Here is a 9,080-nt window from a genome sequence, read left to right on the forward strand (position 1 = left end):
TTTTGTAAATGGAATCTGTGGTTGTGCGGTTAATTGCCAACCAGCTCCATCGAAGACATGATGAAAAGACGCTAATTATTTTTGTTTCTAATGATGGTCTCCCATATTTTTTCGTTTTTGTTTAAATGGATTAGTGAGTCATCAATTGTCGTGATGTTTTGATGTATTCATATTTATGTTTCGTTCTATGGCTAAAAATTTTTTTATTTTTATTTTTTGGATTATGTTGTATGAGTTTGTTTTATGTGTATTCTACTGTTTAATTTGGGCTTGTAGTTATAAGATTATTTTTATTTATTTTTTGACGGGAATTTTCAGTGTGCGATTTTAGTGATCATTTTTATTTTACTTTTTTTTTAGGTTAGAAGTATTGTTAAGAACGTCATTGTTTTATTTATTTTGTTATTCTTTTTGTTAGGGGAATCAAAGGCATAATCTATTCTTCGTAGGAATTTCGTTGAAAGGTGTTATGGGTATTGATTACTATAAGGTTCTTGGCGTTGGTAGGAATGCAACACCTACGGAGATTAAGAAGGCTTATCACCAGTTGGCGTTGAAGTATCATCCTGATAAGTGTACTGGGAACCGTGAAGAAGCTGAACGTCGTTTTAAAGAAGTTTCGGAGGCTTATGATGTTTTGAGCGATGAGAATAAGAAGAAGATTTATGACAAGTATGGAGAGGAGGGGCTAAAGGGAGGTGTTCCTGCGGATGGTGGTGCTGGTGCCAATTTTCATGGTGCGTTTCCTGGTGGTACGCACTACTCGTTTTCGCAGGGTGACGCTTTTAATATTTTTCGTACTTTTTTTGGCTCGAGCGATCCGTTCGCTGGTGGTGAAGAATTTGGTGGTGGTGGTCCTGGTCTTCATCGCGTGTTCCGTGGTTTTGGTGGTCCTCAAGGGTTTGCGTCAGGATTTGGTTCTCCAGAGATGTCGCCTGTTCATGAGGTGCCCCCTGTTGAGTATACGTTTGCGTGCACACTGGAGGAGATTTATCAGGGATGTACAAAGAAGTTTAATGTGTCTCGGCAGATGCCAGGTGGTACGGAAAAGAAGGTGTTTGAGGTCAAGGTGCTTCCTGGGTATAAGAAGGGTACAAAGATTCGGTTTGAACGTGAAGGAGGTATTGTGCAAGGATATCCTCCTAATGTGATGGCTGATATGGTCTTTGTTCTTGACGAGAAGCCGCATCCGCGGTTTGAACGGAGCGGTTCAGATGTCCGAACAACAGTCCATATTAACTTGAAACAGGCGTTATTGGGTACTACTGTAAATGTGGTCTGCCTTGACGAAACCACAACTTCCCTCCCACTAACAGGAGTGAGCAAGAACGGTCGTCAATTACGTGTGAGTGGCAAAGGTTTTCCTGATCGAAAGACGGGAAGAACTGGTGATATGTATGTAACAATTGCAGTTGATATGCCGGCATCGATAAACGAAGAGACAAAGAAATTGGTTGCAAAATGCCAGTTTTAGGTGAAATTTCTTTCCCTTATTTTCTTTGCAGTCTCTTCTTGTGAACTGTGAAACAGTTAGAGAAATGTTAAAAGTAAAAAGATCTCGTTCGGAATCGAAGTGGTGAAGCTCTGCACCGTTTTTTTCTTTTTCTCTTTTCGTTTTATTCCCTTCCCCTTCTTTTCTTCTTCTTTCTATTATTATCTATTATTTATTCAGCGAATTCTGTTTTCTTATGCGTATATTTCTGTTCTATTATGATGGTGTATAGTTGCATACTACATTTTTTTCTCTTAATGAATGAGAAATGTCTTTTTCTTCTTTTATTATTTATTTATTTATTTTTATTATTCTTAGTGGTAACCGTTGTAATTCTGAGTGGGATCATCATAGCTGATTTGTTAGCCGTAAATCCTGGCTGATTTTAAGCCGGGACGCTGGAAGCGGCTGCGCGAGAATACCACGCAATGCTAGAGTGTGTAGAGAACAGTATCAAAGTAATTGTTGTTGGTGATGGAAATGTAGGCAAGACGTCGATGCTACGGCGTTTCGTGAAGGGAGAGTTTTTGAGTCCATACAAAAGAACTATTGGTGCTGAGTTCATGGAGAAGAATGTATTCCTTCGCTATTCCAACAGAACTGTGAAACTCATGCTTTGGGACACGGCAGGACAAGAGGTATTCAACTCTCTTACACAGGCTTATTACCGTGGAGCTGCTGCTGCGATACTGGCGTTTAGCACTGTTGATAAGGATAGCTTTATGAATGTGCCAAATTGGAAGAAAAATGTTGAGAACGTTTGTGGGTCAATCCCGATGGTTCTCTGCCAGACAAAGTTCGACCTAGTTGATGAGTCAGTTGTCACTAACGAAGAGGCGGAGCAGCTTGCAATGCAGCTTCAAGTGCCTTTTTTTCGTGTATCTACAAAAGATGATTTTAACGTGACACAAGTATTTGAATTTACAGCTGATATGTGTCTAAGTAAAGAGAAGTCAGATGATCATAGCGGATTGCCGGACGCGCCCTTTATCGGCCAAGGCGATACGGGAATGACCGGTTCCCCAACTGCGGGCCGTGGCATGCAGTCAGCTAGGAACATTAATCTGAGTGCGAAAAATATGGACAAAAAAAAGAAGCATAAGAAGAATCGTTGTGATCTATTTTGACGGGTTTTTGTTGGAATCAATGAGTTGCTTAAGGGTTTACTGTGGAATATGTAGTTTGTTGAATGTACCTGGTCTGTGTTTCCATGTGTTGCTTCAGGTGTATGGGACTAAGATGAAGATCAACGGTTGAGAAGAATAATAAAAGAAAGGAGGACAGAAAATAAGATGGAAAGAAGAAGAAGAAGAAAAAAGGAGAAATAGTGAAATATCTTCTTTTACGTGGGTTGTCCTCATCACATCTCTGTAAATGCGAATTTACTCTGGAAAAGTAGAGTTTTGTACAATTGTTTTCTTTCTTTCATGTATATGATCTTGAGCAGTGTCTGAAATTCTATCCCCACAGCTGTGTTTCTCTTGGTTGTGCTTACCGGTACAATATATATATATATATATATATATATATATATATATATATAACAATAATAAGAATACTGAGAAGGAGTCCGAATTACAAAATACAAAAAAAAATATGTCATTTTTTAAAAAGGTGAAAGCTGTCTTTCGGCAGGAAGATAGTTTGCCTACACTGCAGCACGTGTGGACGGGCGGCAGTAGTTGTGGCAGCAGAGGTAATGACACCCATAGCGTAAAGCAACACAGATCTGTTAACGGTGGACCGAGTATCTGGCCTGTACATCCTGATGTTCAGAGAAAGATACAAGAATGCACAGACATGAACATGAAAGCTGTTGTACGTGGGATGCGACGAACAGGGAAGTCAACAATTGTGACTCGGCTTTGCGGATATACACCACCAAACGCCTACATACCATCTGCTGAGATCAGTGCAGGTACTATTTATTACCATAGCCGTATGGGAAAGACGGACCGTGGTGGTGCTAAAGTGGAGCTCTGGGACGTGGTGGACGAGGGATTCAAAACGGGAGGAAATAGTGGAATGTCAATGACTTCTCCTTTAGCTGACGCACGTTCTATTGATGTTTACAGGGGCTGCCATCTTGCAATCTTTGTGATTGATCGAACCCGAAAGGAAACTTTGGAGTATGCTGTACGTGAAGCACATCATGTGCCACCTACAACGTGTATACTGTTTGTACTTAATTTTCATGATACTCCCAAGAATACTCATGTTGTTTTCGAGAGAGATATTGATAACGCTTGCAGGTCTCTTAGACGAGCAACAACACCGATGATTTTAGCCGCATGTGCTGGATGTGCGCCACCAGAGGATTGTTCTGCATCTGTAACATGGGTAGACATTAGCGCTGTTACTGGTTATGGTATGGAATTGCTCCATACTGCTTTTGAGATTCCTTATTTGCTTCTTCGTGTGCTGGATCTGGAGACTCAAATTAACTCTCATTTTCGATGCATTGAACAGTATCAAGCATGGGTATTCACTGAGAGGGCAAACCTTCACTTATTGGAAAAGAGTGAAAAAACTGAGACACATGAAGAAAATGATGAAGTATTAGATGGTGCCGTTAAAAAAAACCCAGAAAAGATTAATGGACAAGGCAGTATAAAAACATTAGGAACCGAGTTAATTTATTCTTCTTTGAATGTGGTTGATGATCACTATGTTAAACGTCCTCTGAAAGATGGGGAGGAAGATGAAAATGGCATTACAAAAGGTTTTTTTGATGGATTTGATGATGATGAGACAGGTAACGATACGAGAATAGAAGAATCTATTTCTAAAAGTAATAGTATCAGTGTTAATGAGAGTAGAAGAACATCCAAGACTCAAACCGTGTCATCAGTAGCACCATCATTGTCGTTAGGAAAGGTAACTTTGGGTAACCCCACGTTAGGAACGAATGCTATTTTAGATGCTGGAATAGAAAATCAGCGAGAAGACAAGAAGTTTGGAAATATGCTATACAGTTGTCAAGAGAAAATGTTTGATGTTGGTGAAGATTTAAATTTAGACGATGCTTTTTTTGAAGCATCTACACATAATGAAGCATTCTCTATGGGTACATCATTGCCTGTCGAGAACGGCGATAATACTAATAATACTAATAATACTAATAATAATAATAATAATAATAATAATAATAATAATAATAATAAAGAAGAATCTGTTGAAGTCGTTACGAAATTAAGTATAGTAGATGATACAGAAACAGCGTTGACCACCAGTTCAATTGTCCAAGAAGTCTCTAACATGTCCACCATTCAGGTTGATGTTGATATTCTCGTGCGACAGATGCAGAGTGCACTTGCTGTGGCTTCTGATGAAGGAGAAGGAAAAGGAACTGAAGAAAATGCTCCGCAAATTCGCCAAGGTAAGCAAAAAAGTCATAGTCGACAGAAAGAGAGAAGGAGTGGTAAGCGAAACAAGATTCACAACGATGAAAAACAGAAAGAAAAAGATGTAGAGTTATTTAACACAGCAGATGATGGGACATTTGAGTTAATCAAAGAATGATGAAATGCTTATTTACTCTCTCTCTCTCTCTCTCTCTCTCTTTTTATTCCCTCTTTGTATTTGTACATATTTACGTATATACGTCTCTCCTTATTGCTTTCTTTTTTACTCTCTTTCTTTGTGTGTGTGTGTGTATAGTTTCGCCGACACTTCCTTTTTTTTTTTTTTTTGCATTGTTCTTTCAATGAATGCAGTACAGCTGTTTGCTATTCTTTATTCATGCTCTTTTTTTTTTTTTTTTTTTTTTTACTACAGGTATTTTGCGGATTGTCTGGATCTTAGAGCCTTTTCATTTTTCTTTTTTTGATTTTTTTGTTTTTTTTTTTTCTACTTTTTCTTTCCGCTCTTTGCACTAGAGTCATCCCCTTCCTTTTCTTTTTTTTCTTTCCTCGAATAGCGAAACGAATAATTGGTGCTTGACCCCTAATATTTTGCTGAAATAAATACTATATATATATATATATATATAGATATAGATATAGTATCTGTGTGTGTTCTTGTGTCTCTGTGGCTAAGATTGTTGCAGATAATTGAGTCAAAGGGGAAGAGGAAAAGAATATAAAAAAGTAAAAGTAAAGGTAGGTGTAGTCTATCCTTTGTTAGTTCATCCATGGGAGTTTTAGACCTTCTTGTGAGACTCAAGCCGACCTCACGTAGACTTAGAAGTATTCTTATACTTGGTTTGGACAATGCGGGAAAAACTTGTATTCTAAAGAAATTAAGTGATGATGACACCTCTAAAACAATGCCGACACAAGGATTTAATATTAAGACTCTTACAGCTGGCCGTCTTAAGCTTAGTGTGTGGGACATTGGAGGTCATCAGTCTATTCGTCAGTATTGGAGACATTACTTTGGAGAGACAGATGTTCTTATATTTGTTATTGATGCAGCCGATTTACAACGATTAGAAGAGGCACAAAAAGAGCTTCATCACATATTGGAGGAAGAGAAATTAAAGAATATACCATTGTTAGTATTTGCGAACAAACAAGACCTTCTGGGAGCTGTTTCAGCGGATGAGGTCGCCACTATTTTGCGTTTAAATGATGTTAAAGATCGTAGTTGGCATATCCAGCCATGTTCTGCAAAAACCGGGGAAAATTTGGATGTTGGTGTAGCATGGATAGTAGAACAGCTGGGAAATAGTCAGCAGAGACGGTAGCGTTTGCTTAAAGAGTATTTTCATCAGTTTTTTTTTTTTTTTAATATTCCTCCTTTGAACGATAATTGTAGAACAGAAAAATAAAGATGGCAAGAGAGGGCATAATAAAGTCATACACAGAAATACATGCGTACTTGTTTGTACAGAAGCAAGTTTTTTTTCTTTGTATTGACTCTTGAGGCACCTTGTTTTTTTTTTTTTTTTTCATCGGTTTTCGAGTGTGTTCTGGTCCACGTTTTTGCTGTACGTATGTATTTACGTCTGTATGTCTCTTTTTCTCTTAGTATGAGTCTGTGTTTGTGTGTATTCTTCTGGTTTCACAATATGTTTTTTCGTCTATATTGCTGTTTTCTTATTCATTTCATTTCATTTACTGTGTGTGTTTCTGTGTGTGCGTGTGTGAAATTGTGGAACAATGAACCCCTTTTTCACCTTCTTTTCCTCAGTGGGGACATGCAAAGTTCCTACTAGTTTCAGCACTGCGAAAATACAAAACTCAAATTTAAGACAAATACAAAGGCCTACATATGGTGTATCTAGGGGTTTTAGTTGAAAATTCCCAGGTACTCCTCTCCCCTTCTTATTCTTGTACTGTTTTTTTTTTTTTTTTGATCGTATGTATTCTTTCTCTTTCCCCTAACATATTTTCATCCCAATAAAACAAATGGTAAACGACACCATTATGAATACAAAAGAAAAAAAAAGGCTGAGTTGAGTTTTAATGGATGCAGAGGTCCTTACCCTCTCAGAGAAGGAAAGAAAAGGAACGGGAATAAACGTTGATATCTCCACTAAAATAGATGAACCCCGCACAGTACAAATCCCTGTAGTAAACAGTTTGGGCGAAGGTGAAGTAATTCACGCATCTGCACGAGCTCCTCCTGTGGCAGCACCAGTAATCCTGACTGGGGGGATGATTTCACCTACAACAACACAGAGATGCACGAACAAGGCCATTGATAAATCACAATCATGTAAAGTACCGTTGAATTGTTACCTTAATTCATCAGAGTCACTGCATCACCATGTTCGCTTAACTAAACAAAATGGTGAACCGAAGCAACGCCGTGTGCGTTCTGTTTCATCTTCTAAGATGGGACGAATTGTCGGTGCACCGTATAAAGAATCACGCAGCAAGAGACTCCGAGATCAAGTTATGGATGCTCGTGATATTCGTTCTAGTTATGAACAGGTATTATTACTGACCCGTGATAATAATGAGTGTATGAAAAAACTTAGAGAAAAGGAAGAAGAACTGAAGAGGCTTGAAGTAATGGTTCAAAATTATCGTCTACAAATGGTAAGAGGCACCCCCACAGTAAACAACAACGTTGTTAAGAGTGCATCTTCTGAGTTAGATCCTCAGATTATGCGTCTTGTCAATGAAAATGTTAATTTAGACAAACGATTACGCGAAGCTAATGCTCAAATCACAGAATTGAAACGTGATGCACGTGTTGGTTACTTGCATGAACTCAAAACGGAATTAGCAGTATATCAGGCGGAAGTTGTGCGGCTTTCTTCTATGATGCGAGGAAGATGTGATAAAGATTTACGTAAGAATTCTCTCGGGTCTCGCCTTCGACAGGCTCTTGATTCTTTACAAGAAAAAGAAAAATTAGTTCAAGATCTACGAGAAAGTCTTGTAAAAAATACATCTGCGCTTAGTGAATCACTTGAAGACGCTATGAGAGCGAAGAGTACAGTTCTACAGCTACAAGAGGAGAACGAGGCACTCTTAAAGGAGTTACATATGCTTAGAAAGACAACCCTCATGTTAACACAGTCCCAAAGTGAATTAGAATGTACCCGTAATGCTCTCAGGGAAGCAAATGGACGTCTCCGAGAGTTTGAGCAACTTCTAGGTGTGGTAGATAGTCCAGCAGATTTGTTAGCCATTATTAGGGAGCGTGATGCCTTGCTTTCCCTCTTAAAGGAACAGCAAGAACGGTATGAGAGAGAACAAAAAGAATTTTCACGTCTACAAGGAGAAACGAAACAAAGACTAAGAGATTCTCTTAACGAAGCCCTTCAACAGGAACGGGCACTTGCAAAAGACAAAGAAGTTCAACTTAGGCGTTCTTGCATGATGTGGAAGAAGAGATATGAACAACTGGCATTGGATAGTGCTACAGAGCAGGATAACTTAAGGGAAGAGTTGCGTGTCCTTAAAAAACGTGAGGAGGAGCGACAAGAGGAGTTACATCAGCTATTAAACAAGATACAGCCAACGATGTCTGAAGTGCACCATCATTATGAACCTTATCTACAAAAAGGTTGTGAATCGCCTTCACCGAAGGCACAAAACACGGAAATACCAACTTTAACTGATACCACCTCTGAAACGTCATTTGCGACTTCTTCAAGCTCTTCCTACACCGGGAGAACAGTAATTGTTAACAGCAACTACAACAGTAAGACTGAAACGAAACAAACTGATCAAAAAGAAATAGTCTTAGAACAAGAGTCTCGTAATCTTGGACCTACAGGGGAGGATATATCATTAAAACTATCTGAGAACCAACATGGCTCTACTAACAGTAAGAGTTCTCGAGAGCATACTGAAGGTACCCTTAACCCTCCAGCGTGTGACATCAATGCAGAAGCAGATAAGGAAGAGAAGAATATTTCGTCACGAGAGACAAGAGGAAACCTGAGTAATTCAATCAGCGATATTGCTCATAAGAAATCAGATGTTACTCAAGGAACAGGAAAAGAAGAACCTCTCGCTCTATCATCATCGACAGAACTGATCATGGGACTCTTGGGAACTGATCCTAAAAAGAATGGCAAGTTGATTTCTCCGGCTGACAGCAATTCAGCGTTAACCACGTCAGCAGTGGAAACCTCTATGAATAGTGGAGCTGAGAAATCAGAGGTTTTTCCTGGACGTCCACAGGT

The 9,080-nt window shown here is 38.9% G+C and overlaps 5 protein-coding genes across 5 annotated transcripts; all 5 read left to right on the forward strand.

The window, feature by feature from the left end:
- Nucleotides 1–469: 469 nt before the first annotated feature.
- TM35_000341960 (chaperone DnaJ protein) lies at nucleotides 470–1,474 on the forward strand (the record flags this gene model as incomplete). The annotated part of the gene is made up of 1 exon (XM_029029094.1): nucleotides 470–1,474. The coding sequence occupies one exon, from the start codon at nucleotides 470–472 to the stop codon at nucleotides 1,472–1,474; it is 1,005 nt and encodes a 334-aa protein (XP_028879650.1).
- Nucleotides 1,475–1,920: 446 nt separating this feature from the next.
- Nucleotides 1,921–2,619, forward strand: TM35_000341970 (small G-protein; the record flags this gene model as incomplete). The annotated part of the gene is made up of 1 exon (XM_029029095.1): nucleotides 1,921–2,619. The coding sequence occupies one exon, from the start codon at nucleotides 1,921–1,923 to the stop codon at nucleotides 2,617–2,619; it is 699 nt and encodes a 232-aa protein (XP_028879651.1).
- Nucleotides 2,620–3,088: 469 nt separating this feature from the next.
- Nucleotides 3,089–5,014, forward strand: TM35_000341980 (putative small G-protein; the record flags this gene model as incomplete). Its single annotated transcript, XM_029029096.1, has 1 exon — nucleotides 3,089–5,014. The coding sequence occupies one exon, from the start codon at nucleotides 3,089–3,091 to the stop codon at nucleotides 5,012–5,014; it is 1,926 nt and encodes a 641-aa protein (XP_028879652.1).
- Nucleotides 5,015–5,624: 610 nt separating this feature from the next.
- TM35_000341990 (ADP-ribosylation factor 3) lies at nucleotides 5,625–6,179 on the forward strand (the record flags this gene model as incomplete). The annotated part of the gene is made up of 1 exon (XM_029029097.1): nucleotides 5,625–6,179. The coding sequence occupies one exon, from the start codon at nucleotides 5,625–5,627 to the stop codon at nucleotides 6,177–6,179; it is 555 nt and encodes a 184-aa protein (XP_028879653.1).
- Nucleotides 6,180–6,900: 721 nt separating this feature from the next.
- On the forward strand, nucleotides 6,901–9,078 carry TM35_000342000 (flagellum transition zone component; the record flags this gene model as incomplete). The annotated part of the gene is made up of 1 exon (XM_029029098.1): nucleotides 6,901–9,078. A coding segment is annotated over one exon (2,178 nt), but the record flags the coding sequence as incomplete, so codon positions are not given.
- Nucleotides 9,079–9,080: the final 2 nt, after the last annotated feature.

The sequence above is a fragment of the Trypanosoma theileri genome, assembly GCF_002087225.1.
Source record: "Trypanosoma theileri isolate Edinburgh chromosome Unknown TM35_Tth_34_V1, whole genome shotgun sequence".
Classification (NCBI taxonomy): domain Eukaryota; phylum Euglenozoa; class Kinetoplastea; order Trypanosomatida; family Trypanosomatidae; genus Trypanosoma; species Trypanosoma theileri.